The 24,395-nt window shown below is 52.3% G+C and overlaps 2 protein-coding genes across 10 annotated transcripts in view; one reads left to right on the top strand and one right to left on the bottom strand.

Moving 5' to 3' along the window:
- myh11b (myosin, heavy chain 11b, smooth muscle) overlaps positions 1 to 15,040 on the top strand; it is a 34,947-nt gene extending 19,907 nt beyond the window's left edge. For 3 of the 5 annotated variants that reach the window (XM_088613288.1, XM_088613287.1, XM_088613286.1), the window contains 31 exons: positions 34 to 152; positions 387 to 539; positions 833 to 1,006; positions 1,119 to 1,292; positions 1,681 to 1,795; positions 2,164 to 2,357; positions 2,570 to 2,691; positions 2,850 to 2,919; positions 3,256 to 3,416; positions 3,761 to 3,869; positions 4,017 to 4,148; positions 4,384 to 4,590; positions 4,932 to 5,069; positions 5,382 to 5,505; positions 5,627 to 5,798; positions 5,895 to 6,107; positions 6,210 to 6,354; positions 6,497 to 6,703; positions 6,889 to 6,993; positions 7,516 to 7,668; positions 8,005 to 8,253; positions 8,469 to 8,681; positions 8,902 to 9,114; positions 9,487 to 9,648; positions 9,873 to 10,001; positions 10,342 to 10,430; positions 10,798 to 10,921; positions 11,217 to 11,425; positions 11,616 to 11,724; positions 12,034 to 12,206; positions 13,337 to 15,040. In XM_088613288.1, the coding sequence (XP_088469414.1) occupies positions 34 to 152; positions 387 to 539; positions 833 to 1,006; positions 1,119 to 1,292; positions 1,681 to 1,795; positions 2,164 to 2,357; positions 2,570 to 2,691; positions 2,850 to 2,919; positions 3,256 to 3,416; positions 3,761 to 3,869; positions 4,017 to 4,148; positions 4,384 to 4,590; positions 4,932 to 5,069; positions 5,382 to 5,505; positions 5,627 to 5,798; positions 5,895 to 6,107; positions 6,210 to 6,354; positions 6,497 to 6,703; positions 6,889 to 6,993; positions 7,516 to 7,668; positions 8,005 to 8,253; positions 8,469 to 8,681; positions 8,902 to 9,114; positions 9,487 to 9,648; positions 9,873 to 10,001; positions 10,342 to 10,430; positions 10,798 to 10,921; positions 11,217 to 11,425; positions 11,616 to 11,724; positions 12,034 to 12,206; positions 13,337 to 13,472 (4,793 nt within the window). In that variant the 3' untranslated portion in view covers positions 13,473 to 15,040. Of the gene's footprint in view, positions 1 to 33; positions 153 to 386; positions 540 to 832; positions 1,007 to 1,118; positions 1,293 to 1,680; positions 1,796 to 2,163; positions 2,358 to 2,569; positions 2,692 to 2,849; positions 2,920 to 3,255; positions 3,417 to 3,760; positions 3,870 to 4,016; positions 4,149 to 4,383; positions 4,591 to 4,931; positions 5,070 to 5,381; positions 5,506 to 5,626; positions 5,799 to 5,894; positions 6,108 to 6,209; positions 6,355 to 6,496; positions 6,704 to 6,888; positions 6,994 to 7,515; positions 7,669 to 8,004; positions 8,254 to 8,468; positions 8,682 to 8,901; positions 9,115 to 9,486; positions 9,649 to 9,872; positions 10,002 to 10,341; positions 10,431 to 10,797; positions 10,922 to 11,216; positions 11,426 to 11,615; positions 11,725 to 12,033; positions 12,211 to 12,577; positions 12,611 to 13,336 lie in introns of those variants that run through there. The other 2 variants (XM_088613289.1, XM_088613290.1) reach the window with 2 other exon arrangements.
- Positions 15,041 to 15,135: 95 nt separating this feature from the next.
- Positions 15,136 to 24,394, bottom strand: nde1 (nudE neurodevelopment protein 1). Of its 5 annotated transcripts, XM_088613309.1 has the most exons (10): positions 24,187 to 24,394; positions 23,800 to 23,909; positions 22,198 to 22,304; positions 21,516 to 21,669; positions 19,226 to 19,374; positions 18,821 to 18,957; positions 18,469 to 18,660; positions 18,143 to 18,228; positions 17,596 to 17,750; positions 15,136 to 17,204 (listed from the first exon to the last, which is right to left on the bottom strand). In XM_088613309.1, the coding sequence occupies exons 3-10, from the start codon at positions 22,281 to 22,283 to the stop codon at positions 17,111 to 17,113; spliced, it is 1,053 nt and encodes a 350-aa protein (XP_088469435.1). In that variant the 5' UTR covers positions 22,284 to 22,304; positions 23,800 to 23,909; positions 24,187 to 24,394; the 3' UTR covers positions 15,136 to 17,110. The 5 variants fall into 5 exon arrangements, with proteins under 5 accessions (XP_088469435.1, XP_088469434.1, XP_088469432.1 ...); XM_088613308.1 differs by lacking the exon at positions 23,800 to 23,909; XM_088613306.1 differs by lacking the exons at positions 23,800 to 23,909; positions 24,187 to 24,394 and adding an exon at positions 23,475 to 23,743.
- Position 24,395: the final 1 nt, after the last annotated feature.

The following is a 24,395-nucleotide window of genomic DNA, read 5'->3' as shown; positions in this document are numbered from 1 at the left end:
TGTTGATGGATGATGTTTAACCCTTGACTGCAGCTGCCCAGAAAGTGTGTCACCTGCTGGGGATCAATGTGACGGACTTCACGCGAGCCATCCTCACCCCACGCATCAAAGTGGGCCGAGATGTGGTGCAGAAGGCACAGACCAAAGAGCAGGTAGGAAGGAGCCTGTTCGGCAACTTGAGAGGCTTGCCAATTCGTGTGCCAGCGTTGGGCGTTCCAAAAATTCAGCCTTCATGATCTTTCTTAAAACAAAGGCGCACCTGTGTTGTATCCAACTGTGAGCTACAGTCTGAAGAAGAGGTACATCAATGCAAGTTGGAATAAGGCTTGGTGAAGGGATGGGGGTAGATGCATACTCATGGCCTATCCCTCCCATGTCTCCACCAGGCTGACTTTGCAGTGGAGGCTCTGGCCAAGGCTATGTATGAGCGCCTCTTCCGCTGGATCCTGGCTCGCGTCAACAAGGCGCTGGACAAAACCAAGCGCCAGGGGGCGTCCTTCCTGGGCATCTTGGACATCGCGGGCTTTGAGATCTTCGAGGTGAGGGCGGCTCTCCGAGGCTCCAGAATCTATTACTACTTTTAATGGTTCGCAGGCGGTGATTCGCGCAAAAGGAATGTAGACTATTTTCTTCTAGCAGTGATGGAGATTTTCACCTGGCAGATAGCCAAGCAGAAGATAAGGACATGGTTTTAACTTGCAAGTTGTCGAACATTGTGCCTGAGGCATTAGGTAATAAGTGTTTTCTTACAGTTTACTGGAAAGACTTACAGATGTGTGAAGTTCATTACACTAATGGGAAGGAATCCACCTCCCGCTGTGTTGTCCTGCAGGTGAACTCCTTTGAGCAGCTGTGCATCAACTACACCAACGAGAAGCTGCAGCAGCTCTTCAACCACACCATGTTCATCCTGGAGCAGGAGGAGTACCAGCGCGAGGGCATCGAGTGGAACTTCATCGACTTCGGCCTGGACCTGCAGCCCTGCATCGAGCTCATCGAGAGGCCGGTCAGTGTGTGCCCGTCTGCGCGTGGGCTGTCCTTATGTGAGCTGCGGAAATGTGTGAACGAGTGTTGCACTGCCCTTCCAGTCCGCTTTAATCCAGCTTCTCTCCCTGCAGAATAATCCCCCTGGTATCCTGGCCCTGCTGGATGAAGAATGCTGGTTCCCCAAAGCCACAGACACCTCCTTTGTGGAGAAGCTGATCAACGAGCAGGGCAATCACACCAAGTTCCAGAAGCCCAAGCAGCTTAAAGATAAGACTGAGTTCTCGGTGCTCCACTATGCTGGACGGGTAAGAAATGTATCCAGACCTTTCCCTCTTGGCCAGACCCTCTTCTTCTGTCTGCTCTAGTGCACTTCCCTAGGTGTTTCACATCCAAGCCTTTATTAGATTTTATTTCTTATTGTAATGACATGACATAATAAAGTTGGTATTCCCACAACCACACAAAGAAAGTTCCTCCCCCCCACACTTCTGAGCAAGACCTTTTTAAAAAGTGAATAGTGGCCCTTAAAAATCCCCTGGTGATCTGATAAGAATTTTGAAAGTAACCAGACAATAATGCCAACTTAAATACCTTGTAAAAAACAAAAGCACGCAGTTAAACTGGAGTTTCTGCAGAATTGTGAGGAGATCTTACAAACGAAAGCTCAACTTCAAATCTTTTTTTTTTTAACAGGTGGACTATAATGCCAGCGAGTGGCTGACTAAGAACATGGATCCCCTGAATGACAACGTCACTGCCCTTCTGAACTCGTCCTCCAGCCAGTATGTGGCTGACCTCTGGAAGGATGGTGAGGCTCCATGTTGAGAGCAGGTGGTGGCATGTCTTACACGGAATTACTCAAGCATTTTGCTGAAGTGGTGAATGCCTATGTTTTCCCCACAAACGTGGCTGACCACTTTTGATAAGGGTAGTACATCAGCATCCAGCATGTGTATCCAGCAGAGATGGTAACTTCCTGTAAGAGTTCAGTACTTATATGATGGTATCGAACTAAAGCAAAGGATGGGGCAGGTTATGCAATTGCAACTCAAGATGTGGGGCTGTGGATTTGTTGTAGATGAGTGTCTGGCCCAGTCTATCACAGAGTACTTCTAGGAGCATGGCCATGCATCTGTGTTGTAGTAGGGCTGAGTGTTCTCTCCCTGTCCCTGGCAGTGGACCGCATTGTGGGGCTGGACCAGATGGCCAAGATGTCTGACAGTTCCATGCCCAGTGCCTCCAAAACCAAGAAGGGCATGTTTCGCACTGTGGGGCAGCTGTACAAGGAGTCCCTCGCCAAGCTGATGACCACCCTGCGCAACACGAGCCCCAACTTTGTGCGCTGCATCATCCCCAATCACGAGAAAAGGGTATGCTCTCCTGGAACAACCGAATATCGTAATGGGTCCTTACTCTTTCCGAGATAAACGTAGATCAATTGCCCACCCCACCCAAATCCTTGTTTGCCCTGTGGTTTGATGATGCATGTTGACAAGGTGCTGTTCAAAATGGAACTGGGGAGTTTGCTAGTTTCTTTTATTTGATTTTTTTTTTATTTATTTAAATCCTTGACGTGGTCCAGGCGGGCAAGCTGGACGCGCACCTGGTTCTGGAGCAGCTGCGCTGTAACGGTGTGCTGGAGGGAATCCGGATCTGTCGGCAGGGATTCCCCAACCGCATCGTCTTCCAGGAGTTCCGTCAGCGGTGAGTTGAGCCCCCCACCCCGCCCCGCGCGGTGGCTGCCAGCACCAGTCGCAGGCAGGAATGGGTGTGATTACTGGGCAGTTTTACAAGACGACCTCTCAAAAGACCTTTATCTAGCCCTGCATTGTGACTTTTCTCCGGCTGTTCTCGCCCAACAGATATGAAATCTTGGCTGCTGGTGCCATTCCTAAAGGATTTATGGATGGCAAACAAGCCTGCATATTAATGGTAAGCTGGCACAGACTGTTTAGACTTGCATTTTTCTTCTAAAACGCTTGTATTCTAAAAGTGTGTGGGTCTTATTGTACTTTGCCATTTATTCTACTATTAATTAAAAAAATGGCCCGTGTTATACTGGTTTACCTAATACATGAGCTCCCACTTGCCTGCCTTTCTCCATTACAGCTAGTTTTGCTACAACGGTTTCCCGAATTGTTCCATGATCAGTATTAATGAATCGGCTGAACTGGAATGGTGAAGACTGGGAATGTATTGAGTAGCCCTGTTCTCTATGAATGGATCAGGAGCACGATACAGTTACATCCAACTTGCTTCCTCTTGCAGATCAAGCACCTGGAACTGGACCCTAACCTGTACCGAATTGGCCAGAGCAAGATCTTCTTCCGGACTGGGGTGCTCGCCCACCTGGAGGAGGAGCGGGACTTGAAGATCACGGACATCATCATCACCTTCCAGGCCCAGGCCCGTGGATACCTGGCCAGAAAGTGAGTCCTTGGTTTTGAGCGGCTGGTGCGTGGCAGTCTAAATTTTGGGAGGTTTTAAAAAAAAAAAAAGTCCAGTTTCAAGGTGAACTGGTGTGGGGAAAGAGGTGGAATCGGGACGTTCCACCTGCTTACTTTTTTCCCTGGGAAACCCCCATGTGCATTTAATCTTCGTAGCAGTAGGGTCCACAGCAGGATTGTAATATTCCTGGATACACGGAGGTGAAGCTCAGGGATGAAAGTAGAACTACTTTTGTGCACTGGAGCCTCGGAGTCTAAAGGAAGACTCTTAGATTTCAGTACAAGGGTCCGTAGTCGCAGGGTTAACCCAGCGTCTTGTCTGGCAGGGCATTTGCCAAGCGGCAGCAGCAGCTGACTGCCATGAAGGTTATCCAGAGGAACTGTGCTGCCTACCTCAAACTGCGCAACTGGCAATGGTGGAGGCTCTTCACCAAGGTAAGTCCCAGATCCTCTGTGCTTTGGTAGTCATGAATCCTATTGGAGTCTTTCCTATCAGGTCTGCTTGGTGTCTGTATTTCTGCTCTCTGGAGATCTGGGCTGATTTTGCTCCATTCATCTTTCTTGCTTGCGCTTTCCCCTTAGGTTAAGCCCCTGCTGCAAGTGACCCGGCAGGAAGAAGAAATGCATCTGAAGGAAGAGGAGCTCCAGAGGTTCAAGGAGGAGTCGCAAAAGACGGTGACTGAGTTGAAGGAGATCACCCTGAAACACTCTCAGGTAAGGGGCAGCCAACTCCTCCCTTCCCTCCTTGCGGGAGTCTGTTGCAATGACTGGCACTTCTGAGGACCCAAGCAAGGATGCACCACTTGCAGCTGTTGCATTTGGTTTGTTCCCCTTTCCCATCTTTGCTCATCTTGGTAAGGACTTTGCTCCGGTTTGTCACCCCCCCCCCCATCTTGACCCTTTCTGAAATCTTCACTCACCCTTCGCCCTTCTCCTCCCTTGTGCTCAGCTGCTGGAGGAGAAGAACCAGCTGCAGGAGCAGCTGCAGGCGGAGACAGAGCTGTACGCGGAGGCGGAGGAGATGCGGGTGCGGCTGGCCGCCAAGAAGCAGGAGCTGGAGGAGATCCTGCACGAGATGGAAGCCCGGCTGGAGGAGGAGGAGGACCGCAGCCAGGGCCTGCAGATGGAGAAGAAGAAGATGCAGCAGCAGATCCAGGTCTGGCCGCACGGTCCTATGGCTTCTGATCGCATAGGAGCTGCAATTAATGGTTTAAATTACACCATTTGCATTAGAGAGGATCCCAAACCACAGTGATGGAAGATCATCAGTTGTGAATAGAATATTGTTCCCACTCACCGCTTCTGTGCAGTTATGGTGTAAAATCTAAGAGATCACCATAGTTCAAAAGGTTCTATGCTTTGCAAGACATTGCATCATGCCTTTTGTGACTGGCATAGTGTCTATACAGACGGTACATGTGATGTCCTTTTGTTTGAACTCCTCAACCCACTTCTCAACACAGATCTTTCCCCAAATGTTTGCCCAATGGCCTGTAGGAGCTGGAGGAGCAGCTGGAAGAGGAGGAAGATGCTCGTCAGAAGTTGCAGCTAGAGAAGGTCACATCTGAGGGCAAAATTAAGAAGCTAGAGGATGACATCCTGGTGATGGAGGACCAGAATAATAAGCTGCTCAAGGTGAGATGGGGTTTCAACTTGCAAGAGATTTATTTGTTTATTTATTTTAGCCTTAACTTGGGAATAACCTCAATTTTACTTCATGTAAGGTATTCTGATTTTTACCCTCGTCCAGAACAAATACTCACTTTATTCACTTATACCACATCTCCGAAAGCTTTATAGCCTCCAGAACTTTGAAAAGTTGGGAAAAGAGCCGGGATGTGAGGGTGTCCTATTCTACAGACCTGTTGCAAAGTGTGATGTTGGAGAGGGCTCATGTTCTGCACCCCTGGCTGCCACCTTAATTGTGCCATTATTGGAAATTCCCAGGAGCGGAAGCTAATGGAAGAGCGGATAGCGGACTTTAGCAGCAACCTTGCAGAGGAAGAGGAGAAATCCAAGAACCTGACCAAGCTGAAGAACAAACACGAGTCCATGATCTCGGAGCTGGAGGGTACACCTGCATGTCTTTCTTGAACTTGCAGTTGCTCTTTATGATCAGAAGCATCTGACCTTCTCTTGTATTGTCACAAGTTACTTAGAAGTAGAAGATGCTTAATGTCTTTGTCTTGCAGTGCGTTTGAAGAAAGAAGAGAAGAGCCGCCAGGAGCTGGACAAGGCCAAGCGCAAGCTGGAGGCTGAGTCCAGTGACCTCCAGGAGCATATGGCAGACCTGCAGGCCCAGATTGCTGAACTGAAGGCACAGCTGGCCAAGAAAGAGGAGGAGCTACAGGCCGCACTGGCACGGTACACTATGACCTTGCGTGACCACAGGGCTCTTGCCTCGGTGCTTCTCTCTTTTGCTGCTGTATGAGATCATCATCTTTTAAACCTGTGCCCTAGGCTGGAAGATGAAATGGCACAGAAGAACAATGCTCTGAAGAAGATACGGGAGTTGGAGGGACACATTTCAGACCTGCAGGAGGACCTCGAGTCGGAGCGAGCTGCTCGCAACAAGGCAGAAAAGACCAAGCGCGACCTGGGAGAGGAGCTGGAGGCACTGAAGTCTGAGCTGGAGGACACGTTGGACAGCACCGCCACGCAGCAGGAGCTCCGGTGAGGGCGTCCTGGCCTGGAACGGTCTGGTGTAGTGTAGCAGCCCAGGATGTCGCCGCGCTCGGGAGTGAGTGATCGGCATCGTTCACGTGTCTTTTTCAGGGCGAAGCGGGAGCAGGAAGTGACGCTGCTGAAGCGAGCTCTGGAGGAAGAGGGGCGCAATCACGAAGCGCAGGTCCAGGAGATGAGGCAGAAACACACGCAGGCAGTGGAGGAGCTCACCGAGCAGCTGGAGCAGTCCAAGCGGGTACGAGACCGACCGCAAGCAAGAGGGAAAGGGGCAGAGGGAAGATAAATCCATTAACCAACACCATTCCCTCTTGAGGTCCATTGCTGGTCTTTCAAGTTTATTTATTAAAGCCCAATCTTATGTTTCCCTCTTCCTCTAGGTGAAAGCTAACCTGGAGAAAGCAAAACAAACCCTGGAGAAGGAGGCAGCCGATTTGAGTTCAGAAGTACGCTCCCTCTCCCAGGCCAAGCAGGATGTGGAGCACAAGAGGAAGAAGGTGGAGGTCCAGCTGACGGACCTGCAGTCCCGCTTCACCGAGGGGGAGAAACAGAAGGCAGAACTGGGCGAGCGCGTCTCAAAACTCTCTGTACGTCCTCATCCCTTCTTGATAGTTGGGGCCCTACCACTTTCTCTCTACCCCCCCCCCCCCCCCAAAACTAAGTGGTGAACAATACCTTCAGATTTTGAAGGACTGGTTTAATAACTGGCTCAAATTAGGTGTGACACTGCCTGCACCACCAACCAGTTTTCATGCCTTTACTCTCCTTACAGGTCGAGTTGGAGAGTGTCACCAACCTCCTCAATGAAGCGGAAGGCAAGAATATCAAGCTGAGCAAAGATGTGTCCACCCTGAGCTCTCAGCTCCAAGACTCGCAGGTATAGGCTTCTTTGACCATCAATACCTTTCGTGTCTTGGTCTATTGTTTACGTAAAAACCATTCAATTGAATTCTGCATAAGTCTTGAAGTACATCTAGTGTAAGGAATAAATGGTTTCTGATGAGGCTTGTGGCTACCCATAGCCCGTCCCAGAATCGCAGGGTGTAAGGCAGGTCTTCACCCGTGTGATTGCATGTTTTGAGGTGCAAACGTGCAAGCACAGTCTCTTAACCAGCGTGTCTGTTGAAGATGAAGTATTGGGACCAATTGAGGAAAGCCCACAACAACTTGGGGAGAACATGCAAAAGATGCTCCAATCCGGATGTGAATCCAGGACCCAAGATCTATGAAGAAGTCATCCAAAACCACCACTGCGCTACCCTTCTTCAAAATTGTTCAGTGTTTGATCAGGGTTTTGCTTGCAAAGTCACCCCTGTTACTGCAGTCCAGCTGGGACCTTGTGGTGAGCCTTGGTCGGTACTAACCGACTTCGCAAAACCTCTCCCGCCACCCTGTTTAGGAGCTGCTAGCGGAGGAGACGCGGCAGAAGCTGAATGTGTCGACACGGCTGCGGCAGATGGAAGAGGACCGCAACAGTGTCCAGGAGCAGCTGGAAGAGGAGAGCGAAGCGAAGAGGAACCTCGAGAGGAACATCTCCTCTCTGAATGTGCAGGTTGGTAGAATTGAGGTCCCTCCTGGGTCAGGCGCCTCTGTCAAGAGGTTTTGATAGTCAAGTGTCGCACCCTATTGTATGGAGCAGCATCTGCTAGAAAAACTCACTGAGGTTTTCTGTAGAACTTGCAGTCCAGGAATTTCCAGTGGTATGACCATTTATTGAAGACAAGAGTCCTGAAGGTTTTGCAGATTCCAATGATCTCCCTTTTATAGGATTAAGACATTTGAATTGGTGACCGATGAAATGGGTTTTGAATGATGCATTCAATAAATATGGAGAGCTTGAATTTCTTCACCTTGCCCAGCCTTGTGTTCCCTCTCCCTCCTAATTCAGCTGTCAGAGTCCAAGAAGAAGCTTGATGAGTTTGTGGGCACCGTGGAAGCGCTGGAGGAGAGCAAGAAGCGACTGCAGCGAGATCTGGAGGGGACCAACACACAGTTGGAGGAGAAGGCCTCGGCCTACGAGAAGCTGGAGAAGACCAAGACCAGACTGCAGCAGGAGCTGGAAGACCTGCTGGTGGACCTGGACAGCCAGAGGCAGCTGGTCTCCAACTTGGAGAAGAAGCAGAAGAAGTTTGATCAGGTTAGACTCCATTTTCTCCTCCTTAATGCCCAACGATGAGCTCCAATGTTTCCTCATAAGAAGGAGGAATGATGTATTCTGATTCCTTTTGAGAAAAGGAATGGATAGTTTGCATCCATGAGGGCTCTTGTTTCAAGCCTCTGGTGAGAAGTGTCTATTCCTCTTATTCACTCCTGCCCACTGTATCTCACTGCTGCTCTTGCCTCTCCTCACAGATGCTTGCGGAGGAAAAGAGCATCTCAAACAAGTATGCCGAGCAGCGGGACCTGGCGGAGGCCGAAGCACGAGAGAAGGAGACGAAGGCGCTGTCCCTGGCACGGGCTCTCGAGGAAGCGCAGGATGCCCGCGAGGAGCTGGAGAGGATCAACAAAGCTCTGCGGGCCGAGATGGAAGACCTGGTCAGCTCCAAGGACGATGTCGGCAAGAACGTGAGTTTCTCTGACTGGGTTCTACTGCGATTTGTCCCTCTGGACATGGAACATGGGCATGAATTAGATAGGATCTTACAGGTTCTCTTGCAATGTCTTCTCATTCACTGTTAGTTAAACTCCCCTTCTGTCACACAACCAATTCTCAGTGCTGCAGCTTGAACAGTCCTTCTCCGTGTTGATTTAGCTCTGTATTCCTAACTGACCCCCCTGCCTGCAGGTCCACGAGCTGGAGAAGTCGAAGCGTGGCCTGGAGGCCCAGGTGGAAGAGATGAAGACGCAACTGGAAGAGCTGGAGGATGAGCTGCAGGCCGCTGAAGATGCCAAGCTGCGGCTGGAGGTCAACATGCAGGCTCTGAAGGCCCAGTTTGACCGAGACCTGCAGGGCCGCGATGAGCAGGGCGAGGAGAAAAAGAGGCAGCTGGTCAAACAGGTACGGATTCCCCATCCCTTGAGCACAAAGGAAAGGTGGTGTGATGGTGTCTTGTACACTGTTAATCGCCTAAAGCCTGCAAAGCTAATGCAGTAACAAACTTTCTTTCCATGCCATGTTTTACGCCCACTTGGGCATCTCTAGCGGGTTGCCGTCTGTTGACTTTTCATGCAAGTAATCATTAGAAATGTAAATTTTGCAGGCAGAATTCTCAATGTAAAAAGAGAACAGGACCTTTTTAAATGGGATCCTGAGTTTGTGGGATTATGCCTGAACCCCCCCCAATAGTGCAACCAAGCACATGCATAAAACACCCCTGGAAACTGCACCCTTCTGGATTAAGCCACGTCCCGGTCCGGTGTCGTCCCCCAGGTGCGCGAGCTGGAGACCGAGCTGGAGGACGAGCGGAAGCAGAGAGCCACTGCGTCCGCCGCGAAGAAGAAGCTGGAGGGAGACATCAAGGACCTGGAGGGCCACATCGAGATGGCAAACAAAGGCCGCGATGAGGCTATCAAACAGCTGCGCAAACTCCAGGTGAGCAGAGCCACTCTCCCCATGTGGGTCACCCCGACATTGTTGCCTGAAATAGTGTAGTAGTCTCTGCGTAACTTGTATACTGAGTGTCTCTCCATTTGAGCTGGTATTCTGCTGTATTTTTTTAGTTTATCATAATGAGGCTAAAGACACACCCACTTCATATAGGTACATGACCACCCCCTTGCTTGTTGCGACCGTTGTAACCTCTGCCCCGCCCACAGGCCCAGATGAAGGACTTCCAGAGGGAGCTGGAGGACGCCCGCACTGCAAGGGAGGAAGTGCTGGCGACGGCCAAGGAGAGCGAGAAGAAGGCCAAGAGCCTGGAGGCCGAGCTCATGCAGCTACAGGAGGTAACGGGGCCAATGGGCTTGTCCAGTCTCGCCTCCTAGAGGCAGGTGCAGAGGCATGCTGGCATAAGTAAAGGACAACTGGAGATGTAAGAGGGGAGTAAAACCAGGTTTACTGCTTAAATACGAAATGGGTGACCCTTACAAGTGGTTACATATGAGAAGAGGTCATTCAGTGCGTCGAGCCCGTTTGGTAGCTAGCCATTCCTTGCATTAAGGATCTTACCCTGGCATCCTTCAAGAAGCAGATCAGCTTCCTCATGGACTGGGCTGTTCCATAAACCCACCGCCCTTGTGGTGTAGCTGGTCCACTGGCTGATGGTCGCCGTCTCTGTGCCCGTAGGACCTGGCAGCAGCAGAGCGAGCACGCAAGCAGGCGGAGGCCGAGAAGGAGGAGCTGGCTGATGAGCTGGCCAGCAACACTTCTGGAAAGTGAGTCTCGAAGGATGTGGGAGAGGTGACTGACTGGGTGAGGATGGGGATGGTTGCTCTGCTGCCCCCCATCTTTCCGTACAGCCCTGAGCCAAATGGAGCAAGTTGGCATGAATAGAACATGCAAACTTCCCCCTAACTGGTAGCTTGATGTTGCCCAATATTTAAGGGAAAGTGTGGGGAAAATGCGCATTTTAAAACTTTCTGTACCGACTGCTGCAGTGATGCCGGTCTGTTGCTCAGCTAGCAGTGGACCATCGCCAGTTCCGAGCACTTGCATCTGGGCTGGAAGGAAGGGGACGAATGGCCATTCAACAGCTTTAACCTGTGAGCCCCTCTGATGTCTAAACTATGGCTGTGTGTGCAGGTCGGCACTGGCGGATGAGAAGCGGCGTCTGGAGGCTAAAATCTCGCAGCTGGAGGAGGAGCTGGAGGAGGAGCAGGGCAACATGGAGATGGTCAATGACCGGCTGAGGAAGACTGTTCAGCAGGTAGGGGAGGGACGGAGGGTGTGGTCAGCTGGGAGGAAGGGGGAGGCTATTGATCCTGCTGAAGTCTTTCCCTTGCACAGCCACGCATGAAATCCGTTACCTGGCAGAGGGCTGGGTTACAATGGCTGTGCGTTTTTTGTGTAGCTCATGTTTGGACTGAAAGGAACAGACCAGTTTGAGACACTCACTTCAATTGCAAAGCAGATGGGAACACTGATCCCTTTCCAGGACACTGAAAGTTGGTCAACCATGCAAGCAGAAATCTACTACCCACCCCACAATTTCTCTTGGCCAGGTGGAGCAGGTGAACAACGAGCTGCAGACTGAGCGCAGCACATCTCAGAAGAACGAGAGCGCGCGGCAGCAGCTGGAGAGGCAAAACAAGGAGCTGAAGGCCAAGCTGCAGGAGATGGAAGGTGCTGTGAAGTCCAAATTCAAGGCCACCATCACTGCCCTGGAGGCCAAGGTGCAACAGCTGGAGGAGCAGCTGGAGCAGGAGAACAGGTAAAGGACACCTGCAAAGCGGATCTAGTTTGAGAATAATATATTGGGGGGGCATCTGGATGTTCACGCATTCTTAAGGCCAGGTTGGGTCTCCCACCTGAAGTGATCTAGTATTTTAATGTCCGGCAGGGTTGAAGTGGCCCTTCTGCAATGTTAATGGTTATGCACTTTTCTCCATGTGCTTGGACAGGGAAAAACAGATCAGCGCAAAGGGCATGCGTCAGAAGGAGAAGAAGCTGAAGGATTTCATGATGCAGGTGGAAGACGAGAGGAAGCAGGCAGAACAATACAAAGACCAGGTATGTGGTCCATGTAATATGCATTTGGGGTGGTAGCTGTGAGCAAAATAATACACAGGGGTATGTGTGCGTGCTGTAGATCTCTTTTTCAGTTTCTGGATTCCAAAGAACTTGAGGTAAGCCAACTGGAAGAGAACAGCTATCCAACCTGTTCAAGAAGTCTACTGCTCATTACTCCTGTTATATTCGCTTCTAAAGAGGCCAAGTGATTGAAGGACCCATTTGAAAAGACCTTGATTTACCTGATTCTGGAGGCCCTTTCCTTTGAGGTATCCAATGGTTTTTTTTTTCTCCTGCTGTCCCATCCAGGCGGAGAAGGCCAACATGCGCGTCAAGCAGCTGAAGCGCCAGCTGGAGGAGGCGGAGGAGGAGTCCCAGCGCATCACGGCGGCCCGCAGGAAGCTGCAGAGAGAGCTGGATGAAGCCACGGAGGCCAACGAGGCCATGACCCGTGAGGTCAACTCCCTCAAGGGCAAGCTCAGGTAGGGGGATGGATCCCACCCTCCGCCATGTTGGAATGTCCAGTTCGGCACCACCCTTCTTGTTGATGAGTGGAGGACGCCAGCCAGTGAGCAAGAGCCTCGTGACCCATGTGGCCCAAATTGGGGAGGAGTTCACCTCATGCTCCTCACGGGCTATTTCCCCCACACCTTCTCTACCAGTTGGTAGCATGGAGAGGATTTTTATACCTCTCCCTAGCTTGGTTGCAAAGCCCACTGGGGTCTGCTCACCTGCCTTTTTCTGCAACGGAGGGGCCCTGCTCTTGAGTGATGCTCTGTAGGAAGTGCTTTGTACAGCCTAGTTCAGCCTTGCTGCCAAGATGGATCAGAAACCAATTCTGTCTTTATTACAGAGGCACTCAGGACACCTCGCAGTGACGCAGCAGGTACCAGTGCTTCTTAGATGCTATGCGCAGCTGCTTTAGTGCCTATCCACCCCTACTCCCTGCCCCCTCCTTGCCATGTGCTCCCTCTTCAAACTGTCCCTGTACAAGGGCCAATGGGCTCCCCTACACCTGTGCCATGCTGATGATGTTCTAGTGGAGTGTGACGCTGGTTAGTGAGGGGAAGTGGCAAAATCCCATTCCGCGTCTTGGAAGGGAATTCATATATTTGGGTTGTACGTGGCCATGTGTTTCCTGCACTCCGACCGGCTTGAGTCCTGTTAGGAATACTAACCATTTCCCTGCAGGCAGGCCCCAATGGGTTCAGCTAATCGAGTTAACCTGCCTTGCCGTTTAACTGCATTATCTCCCTGACCTGTGCTGAAGCCTGGAGAGAATGTGCTCCCTCCTTAACCATACCTCCTCTCTCCATTGGAATCAACCTATTCTCTAGCTAATCACTAACGCCTTAATCTGGTTAGCTTCATTTTAATATTGAGATCTTTGTTAGAGGTTGAAGTGCATTTCTGTTCAGTGTGTACATGGCTTTTGATAGCCAGCAATCGTCCACTCTAAAGATGCTTCGCTGGGGATATGGAAGCTCCAGCAGGGGGCTTTGCAGATCATGAATGAGCCCTGGTCTTACTCTAGCAAACTCGATTCGCACTTTTAAACCCCCCCGTTGGCGTGGCGACCCTCACCCTCTCGTCTCTGCGGTCTCCCGCGCAGGCGGGGAAACGAGCCGGCCTTCAGCGCGCCGCGGCGGGGGGCCGGCCGCCGGGGGGTGGTCGACAACGCGGAGGCTTCCGACGAGGACGCGGACGCGCGGGAGGGAGACTTCAACGGGACCAAGGCCAACGACTAGAGCCGCCGCCGCGCCGCCCGGGCACGCTTCTCACCGCGGCAGCAAAGCAACGGACGACTTCGCCATGGACAAGGATTCTCCCCCCCCCCCCATCCCACCAGCACTGCAAGCCGAACGCGCCGCCCTGCAGCGTGCAGGGGGACCGCTGGCACCTCGAGCCGAAACCACTGTTTGTTCCGAGTGTGAGGGTTTGTTGTGATGTGGTGTTCTTGTGCTTTTGCTTGTTAACGCACCCCCCTACTTCCTTCTCCCCCTGGATCCCCCACATGGTGCCCAGAATAAAATTTTTAAACGCAAAGGCTTTTCATCTGTCGCTTAAAGGGGACTTAGTCTGATTCATGGTCTCCATGGAGCATCAAACCAGGTCAGAAAGGAGACCTCTTGCACAGGAGAGATCCTATCGCTAGAGGTGGCCCTTCCCCGGTTTTCACTTGTAGCGGAGTAGCAGTGTCTGAAGAAGGCTTGCAGGAACCTCTTCAGCCAACATCAGATGGAGAGGGGTGGCAAAGATGTCTGAAACCATAGGGCAGCACCCTGGCACGCCCATAGTGCCTACTGTGTGCTCAGTGTTGGGCAGACGGTTAGTTATTTCAGATGAATTGCCTCATTTGTCCCAGGTTAGCAGTAACCACTTCCAGATTGGGTGGAAACAAACCCATAAATGTTGAGTTCTGGTACGGGTCATCAAAATAAATCAACTTGAACTGCATGCACGCGGTGGCTTCTTAATGTTGCAGAAATGAGTAATGGCTACTACAAAAACTGGAATAGCTGGATTAAAAAAAAAAAGCTATTCAGTACTCATTTTGTGGAAGAATACATCTGAGTGTACTCAGGAAGTGACCTCGTTGGTGGCTGCTAATTACAGGCAGATGCCAGACTGCAGTAGTGTACTGGGCCACTAGATGGTGTTTGACTCGATTAAAAGTGTGGACACATCCTGTTCTTGGTCATTCTCCTAAACCCATCATGCTCTGCAGTGGGGGGGGGGGGGGGGAAAGTCCTGAAAAGCAATGGCACAAGCCCTGAGCTTTTTAACTTGTTTTAATTATATTTAAAAGCCCCTCCTTTATCTGTTCATTATTAACTCTTAGATCTTTTAAACTCGTGGGGCAACCTCCACAGTGGTTTGGTCCTCTTGTCCTACTGCAATAAGACTATCCTGCCCATTGTTTTAAATTTGCTGCAATATTAACTTACTAGTGTATATTTAAGTATCTGTTTTTTTTTTTTTTTAGTTTTAGTCTCACAATTTTATAGAACAGGCCCTCCATTTAGTTATTGCCTCTACCCTGACTGTACTAATGCCCCTCCCAGCTAAAGTCTTCTCAACTTAATCCTTATGAAGTGCTTTGTCTCCCTGAAGGCCAGTCTTTCCACTGCCTGTGTTTCCTTGTTCAAGACTTTTCAGGGTGAATACACAAGCCATACACTGATCACAGGGAAAGATACTGTATCTGAGTAACCTGAATTTCACCATTATACTTGTTTTGACATCTTCTGTGGCACTGGTAGCTGTGTATTTGTGAAGCCACTTGCACATCTAAAAATAAAATGTGATCTCACAATCTAAAGCGATGTGTCCATTCTTGAGGGAGACTGAAAATATGCACAGTGAACAACTTGCCGAGTTTTCCAACTTGAAATGGGGAACACGTCAGGGGTATGTACAAGTAGTTTTAATACACTACACACAGCTGGGTATAAAAAAAGAAGTAACCAAGCCTCCGTTGTGTACAATAGAAGCTGGAGCACAGACACTAGCCTAGTGTGGGGATAGCTGGGAGCCTAGAGCAGTGAGCATACCATTACATGTCAGTATAACACAGAAAAGCAGACACCACCATTTCCACCTAGTGCCTTTTTTTTAACCTCTTCCTTCATTTAGGGGGGAAAAAAATCTGTACCTCAACTATGGTAAGCTTATTACAGTATATTGTCTACAGTGAGATATTGCTTAATAGTACATCACCCTGCTACCTCCATAAAACCAATTTAACACAAAAATGAAAGTAGAAAATCCTTTTCAGTAATGTTGGTGATTCAATACAGAAGTAGCTTGGACAACTCCTCTGTTCTGCACTGCTATTTATCACTTCTGATCCATGCTTTAACATGGAGAAAGTGCAGATATGTTCCTCCCCCCAATTTCAGCCACCCTCTGCCCCTTCACAAACATCAGCTGCCCAGAACTCATTCCTGTGGTCAGAAACAGTCCCTTGAGCCCACTCCTGGACACGGCGGCTGCACCAGTGACCTCTTCAGTGCAGACGGCACCATCGTCACCCAGCGGGGACTACACAGCAGCCCCCCAAGAGCTGCTGCGCTGGCCCTGCAGGCTCTGGTGCAGTTCCCCATGAGCAAGCAGACAAGAGCACACACCCCAGCAGGAAGTAAGCAGCCACTGGCAATGACAATCAGGCCAGGAAGGGTGCAGAAAAATTAATGACATTAAAAACTACAATGGAACCAACAGCCACTTAGGATCTAAATTTGTGTCTAGGCAAATCTGATTTAAGCAGGTGGCATTGCTTTCTCTAGGGCATTCTTCATTAGCTACAGTATGGAAGTTGATCCTGAGAGGGTTAACCATATTTACTTACTGCAGCTGGTATTTTACACACACATTTTTCCATGAAGTGTGCACACTGCCTTTTAAACCACAGAACTTGGACCACCCTTCCACGCCAAATACAGGGCTTACCTCATAGAAACACAGACACAGGCTTTGGTTTTTTAACAGAATGGAGCTTCGGTCCCAAAGCCCCTGAAGCACAGCAATGCATGTTTTTGCTAGTCTGCGTCTGTACTCTGACCGAAAGGTGAAGTTGGTACAAGGCGAGGGCTGAGCTCACACCTGTTTGTTGGGTCAGGCATGGATTCGGCTTCACACAAAACTGAGGAAAACCAAACGAAAGCAAAGGCTTCGGCAAGAGGCTGGTCAGCAAGCACCGATTCCTGTCGTGGTCTGCGCGTGTGCAGGCGGACCTTGTCTCTGAGTCATTGTCGCGGCGCATTTCACCCCAAAGAACCACAGCTGTTCCCCTTGGGTTGCTCCGTGAAAAACATTAGCCAATGTGCATGAGTCTTGGAAAAAGTCCCACACTACAGGCCTCCTGGGCAGCCCAGCTTGTGAAAGTCCGTAGCCCATCCTCAGCCACATCAGCAGCTACGGGCAAGTATTACCGCCCCAGCAGGCACACAGGGTCCGCCGACTTGTCTCACAAAGTCCTCTTCCTCCTGGGCTGTATTGCCATTGACTGTGAAGATCAGTGCAGCCGTAAAACAGATCCCTGTGCCTCAGCAGGCACTGCGTGTTGTGTGTGTGAAACCAGTTACAGCGAAGTTTAACAAACCAAGTCGTTCCGCATTTATTTCTAGCAGAAGGTCAGGAGACAGTTAAATGCCCTACGAAGGCTGCAGCAGCTACATAGCAAAATCTCCGTCAGCTCCGAAACCCCCAGTTCTCTCTTCCCACCAGCAGGTGTCCCCTGATCGGACAGCTGAGCAGTCACTCGGAATGGTTAGTGGTTTACTGTGTTTTTTGTCCTCACAGGGGAGCATGATCCTCCAAGCAGGAGACTAGGGTGAAGTGACCTGCAGGCATTGGTGGGGGGCGGGGGGGAGTGAGGGCCCTCTCAAAGTAAAATTTTCACTACACCCTGAGGTGACTGTGCAGTCTGGGAGGCCACACTAGAGGGCGCTGGTCCAAACTCCAAACGCTTTGCCAACCTGCAGAAAAAAAAGGGTATACAAAATCAGGACTGCTGACTGAAGTTCTTAAGTTCAGGCTGTGTTAAGCTCTGCTTTGATAACAGAACAACAGCTTCCAGGCTTCATGGGGAAAGTGGCCCAGCTCTCATATGGACAGACATGAACCTGGAGGACAGGGCAAGGACAGCAGGGCTCAATTCTCTGCACAGCTGCCCCAGAGATTCCTGTCCTGCTGCCATCACCACCACGAGCGACCCAGCGCCCAGGTCTGACGGGCTCTGCTGCAGGCCCTGTTCTGCAGGTGACAGCAGGACCAGGTGATCCGCAGACAGTAGAAACAACCTCTGTGTCAAACTGTTCCAAGGCATGCTGGGTAAGGGCTTTGGCACCAACGGGAGTCTCGTCTCACCCCTTGTCGAAGAGCGGCAGACAGTTGGGGGCGGCCTTGCTTTCGGGGCTCTCTCTCGAGGGAGCAGCACTGCCGGCTCGGTTACAGGGCGCGAGGCGGCCAGGCGACTGGTCGTTAACGAAGTCCCGACAGGAAGCCAGCTTCGCCTCCAGGTTCTGAAACGGCAACGACCACGCGGTCAACGGGGCTCTGTGTCGGGCCCCGAGCCCGCCGCTAATGCAACCCTCAAACCTGCAGGTCGCTGGACACCCCAGCTCCTGCCGAAAGAGCCCCCAGCACAGCCCAATGAAGGAGAATAGCTTGAGCCAATTTAACAGTGACAGGCTGGCATGTGCTCTGACAGACTTTGGGGAAACACTAATGAAAATGCTCGGTTAGGAAGGTAAGATTCTATGATCACCATAAAAATTCACAAAGAAAAAGGTATACTGCAGGCATAAAGCCGTGAGATGAACGTAATTGCAAATGGCACTGGAATGGTCGTTCGGATTTTAAAACGGGACTTCAAATTGTCCTGCTGAGACTGAGCAAACCGTCCAGCTCTTACCCCCACTTTCCTCAGCAGCTCCCCGACAATGTTGAGCGCAGATATCCGGGCCGAGGTGGTGAGGGGGGTACCGGTGAGCCCGTCGCCTGCACGGACAGACACAAACACACACGCTGGAACTGCAGTCGGGCTGAATGCTCAACACCAGGCACGTCAGGATGGCCCATTCAGTCCCGGAGTACTGTACAGAATCCCTCCTGCAGTGCTGTACCAGAGCAGCCTCCTCACAGCCCTGCCCGAGCCCCGGTCCCAGTGAGAAAGAGGCCGGCGGCACCTCTGTCTTCGAGAGGCCGCGCGCGCCGCGGAGGGGGGAGGGGGGGTCTCACCTCGGCGGTAGGAGGACGGAGGAGTGGCGAAGGTGCTGGGGGTCATGCGGGGCCCCCCGGGAGTGCCCGGCAAGGAAGGGAGCGCCGATGGGGGCCGCGCCGGCGACTCGGCCTTCTCTCCCTCCTTGGCCGCCGCGCTCAGAGAGGGCCTGCGCTCCTGCTTCTGCTGCACGGCCAGCTCCTGGCGCAGGTCTGCCGGGAAAGGCGAGACGAAGGTACGCGAGGTCAGACCGCTCACGGCCGAGCAGACCGCAGCCTCACTTTAACAAGTGCAGTTCTTCATGAGCCAACCCCCCCTCCACCAAACAAGCCCTGCCGCCCACTTGGTCGCACCTCCCAGCCCCTCTCTCACCCCTGGCCTCGTCCTTGAGTCTCTGCACGGACTCCAGCAGGTTCTCCTTCTCATCCAGTTCGCTCTCCAGGAAGGCGTTCCTCTCGATCACCTGGTTCATCCGCTGCTCAAAGTCCTCCAGGGACATGATGGTGGCCCTGCCAAGAGATGGGATTACGGGATTGGAATTGCTCTGGATGGAAATGCTACTTGGGAAAACGTCAGCAGACTCTGCTCCTGTATTTCACAGTAAATCAAAGCCTCTCCTTTCCGGTTCAAATAGGAAACGACAGGAAAATTAGCACTGCTTTTCTATTTCCATCAATATTAAACTACTTCAAGAGCTTGAGCGCGGCACAGACAGCTCAGCCGAGCATTTAAACCCCCCCCTGCTGTGGCTCGGCAGGCTGCGGCCCGCAGGCTGACCTCTTGGCTCTCTCCAGGTCATCGTTGGCCTGCTCCAGCTCCCTGATGTACTTCTGCAGCTGGTCCCTGACGGCCGTGGTCTCGGCGAGGTCGCCCTCCAGAGTCGAGATCTGCCTGAACGCCTCCGAGTGCTGGGCCTCGAACTTCTCCTGGCAGGGCCGAACACAAAACGAGGAATACAGGGTCACGCATGTCTCAACTCTTACAGCACGGCAGAGCCGTGCTGAGCTGCTGCTGTTCCCAGCGAGAGCCTGTCACTTGCACCAAGGGACATCGTTGTCATCCTGTCTGAGGGGCAGTCGGAGAAGAATTACGCCCCCCAAAAGCTTGCACAGCACAGCTAAAAGGTTTGACAGTCCTTGGTCATTTGTTTCACGCGCTGCAAAACTACCCTCTACCAATGCAAGAACGGCACTAAGAAAGCTAAAATAAAAACTCAGTATGAGTGCTCCAGCGCGAAAGTGGGCTGACCGAGGAGCTCCTGCCTTTCATCTCTTTCTCCTTCTTCCTCGCTCTTCAGGCGTGGGAGAGCAGCCGGCGCAAAACGAAAAGCTCTCAGAGAATAAGGAGATCCTATTTCGTTGCTTTCCTCCTTCCAGGCGCTGCTCTGAAATAACTATCAGCTGCTTCCTGGGTCACAATCAGCCCTCTGTTCCAGGCTGTGCCCGGAGGCCTGCGGCTGTGAATCCGGGATTGTGCTCAGGTCCCCCGGCTGACCTCATCGGCACAGCCAAACGGGCGCTGCACAGATGGGCACCTCCGAGGAAACAAGGCGTTCTTTGCCGAGAATTCAAAACAACAAACATCTGCCCTTTTATAGCGCCGTTCACACCTGCGCATCCCAGAGCAGAGCAAACACAAGTCCGGTCACGAACCGCCTGCACCGAAGGACAGACGCTTGACCAGTCTTGGTGCAGTTACTTCAAGAGGCGATCTGAAAACCGCCAGGCAGCCGGCTTCACGACCTCTGAACCAGGACAACGCGGTCATACAGGCCGGTCTGCCAGTCTGTAAGCCCCCGGGGTCCCTCGTGGGGCAGACCAGGAAGTCAAGTGGTGGCTTAGGGAAGCTCGAACTGGCGTCGTCACATCCTGTTCAAGAACGGTTCGACTGGCGTTGTTTCCCAGGTCATGAAAAGCAGGTCTGACTGCACCGAATTCAGACTTTAAAGCTAAGAGTTTACACCGACACCCAGACTCTTGACACACAGGGGGGCAAGGCCACCATCAAACGGCATGACAAATCAATGCCGATTTAGTTATCTGCATTCAGAGGCGGCTGGTAACACCTCGCGTTTGAGTTCAGCTCCGTTCTCGGGCTGTGAGGGATAAACCCGGCCGTGTCGTGCTGGGCTAGAAAAGGCAGGCAGAGCCGTGTAAAAGTGAAATGCAAGTCTGTGTGGTCCCTGATCATGCCACCAAGAGACAGCACGCCGGACTGCCAGCATCCCAGACCATAACCCTGGGGGCAGGAGAGTGATCAGGAACAATGAAACCATTGACAAAGACAGGAAGCAAAACAGTCACCCAAGTCCAAGTCCCCCAAGACTCAATACAGTAAGAATACACGGCCCCTCTGAACACTGCTATGTTACTGATCCATCACTTTATCTCTTCATTTCAGAGAGTGCTTGACCGATGAACTCCCGGGTGATTCCAACTGGAATGTGGCACCAAATAACACCGGAATGACTTTGAGCAATGGTGCTTCAACCAGGATGAAACGAACACTGAAGGTTCTCAAACCGATCATGTTTTCAGGAGGCAGCCAGGCGAGTTGTATAATGACAAGCGTGTAAAGAAACTGCATTCACGGAGAGACAAGTTCCCAGAATGACACTTCCCGAGACCGTGCCCCGTGGCTTCGCAATACCGGGAAAGCCACAATCAAGGAACAACGTGTCTTGGTTTATCCCAGAAGACTGTCTTTGGGAAGCAGAACAGGCTCCCGGCTAATAAGGACCCCCTTTTTGGTCCTGACCAAATCGACTAGGAAGGGTCACTTCGGGACCAAGTCATCCCAATCCGTCGTCTTCAAAGGGAAGAGGGAGACACGAACCAGACGACACAAGTGGAAACGCCGAAACATAGAACTCGGCTCAGGAAACACGTCTGACTGGGGGGGGGGTACAGTCACAGCCATGCTGTTGAAAGAGGTCTCCTGCAGAACACAGCAGGAGGAGATCCAGGGAGCCAAGGCCTTGTCTTCGTTTTTAACAGGACGGAAGAAAACGTCAGAAGTCATACAGAGAACACGCTCCCCGTCCCCGAGCTCGGCTGCGGCGCGGTACCTTGTAGGTCTCCAGCTCCATGCGCAGGCGGTTGTTGTGCGTCAGCAGCTCGCGGTTCCGCGCCTCGCACTGCTTCAGCTCCGCCTCCAGCTCCTGCTCGTAATCCCGGCTCATCTGCTGGAACTCCTGCAGCTCGTCCTGGGCCTCCTCCGCGCTGCCGGGACGGGGGAGAGAACAGGCCGCTCAGCTCGGACCCGCGTCGCCGGCGCACAGGGCGCCCCCTCTTGTCACGGTTCCCATGGAGCTACGCGGCTCGCAACTCCATGCCCCGAAGGCTGATCGCTTTCTCACCCACGGGGGGGGAAGACAAAAACATGGGCTAGGAACCGCAGTATTTCAAATAACCTGAGCTTGGAAAAGGTGGGAAAACTGCCTGCCTGTCTGTCTCCCGAGCAGCCTTGGATATTAACTCAGTCTTGGCAGGAGCTGTGTAACCTTACATTCAAACCTGAAACCCTGACTTTCTGCAGCCGTGGCTCTAGGCGTGACTGGACCGGCTGGCTGAGCGGCCCCTCCGGATACGGCGCTGCCCCTCGCAATATTGGACGCGGCGCAAAACGCACACGGCTGCGCGCAGCGACCGAGGACAGACCGGTCCGCTAAGACACACGGAAGCCCGGCCGCCCTTCAGGGGGGGTATCCCACTGGCGACTGAGGCAGGTGAGCCCCCGGATTCCCCTACCTCTGCCGGTACTTCTCCGCCGCCTCCTTCCAGTAACGCAGCTCCTCCTCCAGCGAGCACAACTTGGGAGCGACGGCCTCCGTCATGGCGCTCCGTCTCCAGGCAGTCTGGAGAAGGGGAAGAGACACGACAGGGAACCGCGTTTAAACAAAACCAGAGAGCAGATCAACGTCGCACGGCGCTGCGGTCTGGCACCTCGGACTCGGGCCTCTCGCCCTTGCGAAGTTTATTATATCGGGAAGAGCGACGGGAAAAACACGACATTCCTCCTACCGCCCGGTTATGAAAGGAAATATTCCACGACTGAGGCTGCATAGGTCGTCCCCAGGTTGGGGGACGTTCTCCCGCAGAGCTTGAGTTTCTATCCTGGAAGGGCCCGGACAGGACAGGTTTCACATGCTGAGCTGAGCTGCAGATTATCGCTGTATCGTATTACGATGCGGAAAGACGCCCCGTGTGACACGCAGAGGAGGGCACCGACTCGCCAGTATGAAACTCACTCGAGCAGTCAAACGCAATATCTTAAAACGGCTACCAACCGACCAAGAGCCAACATAAGTCCCGAACCGCCTGGGTCACCCCACAAGCGGGAGTCTGGAGAGAGCTACATCGGCTATCCTTTACTGAGATGGGGTTGTGGAATCATCACTCCTGCCACGACATTGCGAACCCCTTTTGCTATCATGAGACTTTATGGGTCAATATAACGTTTGCCTAAAACCATCACCACCGTGAATCCAGATGCATGCCTTGCCAACTTCGAACTACACTTGTAACTCAGTCCCCAGGCGCGGTGCCCCGCACACACATCCCCGGCTGCCCCAGTCCCGGTGCCAACACAAATACAGCCAGCTCCTCAGATTATCCCTCTGGCGACGCTTGTGTCCAAGCCCGCTGTTTGGCGTTCGCCGCAATTGTGTAGCGATGTGTACGTAACGTGAAAAACAAACACACACACTTGGCCCCGTCGCCGTTGCATGCAAACAAAGCAAAGCGGAACCACAACTTCCGAGCCAGCGGACGGCACCGACCTGCGAGCGCCGCTCGGGTGGGGACCCCACGCCCAGCGCACGGCCCCTGGGCAGCCGAGCCGACGCCTCCGCTCACGTTGGCTCCTCCGCCGGGGCGCCCGAACCCCGCGCGCGGCCGAGAATCCCGATTCCGAACCCGGGTCCGAACACAAAGGGACCCCGGCGCGTGGCTCCCCCCCCCCCCTGGGGCAGCACCAGGCCCACGTCTCTCACACACACACACACAAAAAAAGGGCAGAGTAATACCGTGCAAAATAAAATAAAAAAAGTCCGAGAGCCCCAGCCGCGGCAAGGAGACGAGGAAAACTGCGGCGCCCAACGTCGCTAAATCCAAACCATCACAAGGCAGGACGCAGCCGCCTCCCATTGGCTGGCGGGGGGTGACGACAGCGGCCCAGCCGGCGGCCCTCTCGGCCAATCGGGCTCCGGGCGTGTGTGTGTGTGTGGCTTGGTTCGTCCCGAACCGCCCCGGCGTGCAAGGGCGCCTGTTGCTGCAGGCAGCGACGGAGAAGGGACAGGTTAGATACAGACCGAAACGTCTGCCCCCCTAAGGTTTTCGAGAAGCACAAACCAGTGCATTTCACAATCAGCACAACTCGCTCCTGTGCGGGAGAGATGCAGTCGGACTTTTCCCTCTGAAGACTCTGTCCCGGTCCTCCTGAACTATAGCTGGCCACACCGCTGAACGAAAAAAACACCAATCCCTAATTCCTTATCATACGGCGAAGCACCTATCCTGTACAAAATAACATGAATAATACGTGCAGGAAATCGTCACAGATCTGAAAGGATATTTTAAACCGTCTAATCCTGGAGGTGGTTAGCTACGAGATGACATAAAATCGTAAAACACAACATCCCAGAACATGGTCAGTCCATTAGGTAACCTAATTAGAGACGCATAACGTTCAGAACCCTTAGCTAGCTCGCGGGACTAATTAAAAAACACTTCATTTACCTCGTCTGCACCCTTACTCGGCACTGCATAAAATATGTTTGCACACAGATGAATGAGTATCAAATGGTACGCGCACAAGTTATAAGGCGAAAAAATCCCAACAGTATCGAAGTGAAACGCAACTTGTATTGTAACCGCCCCCCACGTGTTGTGACGAGTGTCGTAACTACCATTTCCCCGCCGGGCGGCAGTGTGCGCACGTTTGCGAC

Source organism: Lepisosteus platostomus, chromosome 19 (genome assembly GCF_059453375.1).
Source record: "Lepisosteus platostomus isolate fLepPlt1 chromosome 19, fLepPlt1.hap1, whole genome shotgun sequence".
Classification (NCBI taxonomy): Eukaryota; Metazoa; Chordata; class Actinopteri; order Semionotiformes; family Lepisosteidae; genus Lepisosteus; species Lepisosteus platostomus.
This window is presented reverse-complemented; position numbering and strand designations above follow the sequence as displayed.

Bases quoted from the DNA above. Each gene is read 5' to 3' on its own strand.
- nde1 (XM_088613305.1), bottom strand. From the start codon at position 22,512: ATGCAGCCTCAGTCGTGGAATATTTCCTTTCATAACCGGGCG. The intron at 22,305-22,470 runs GTAGGAGGAATG...CCCCTTCTCCAG, and splicing joins TTTCCTTTCATAACCGGGCG to ACTGCCTGGAGACGGAGCGC. The intron at 18,229-18,468 runs GTGAGACCCCCC...CTGTCCGTGCAG, and splicing joins TCCGTCCTCCTACCGCCGAG to GCGACGGGCTCACCGGTACC.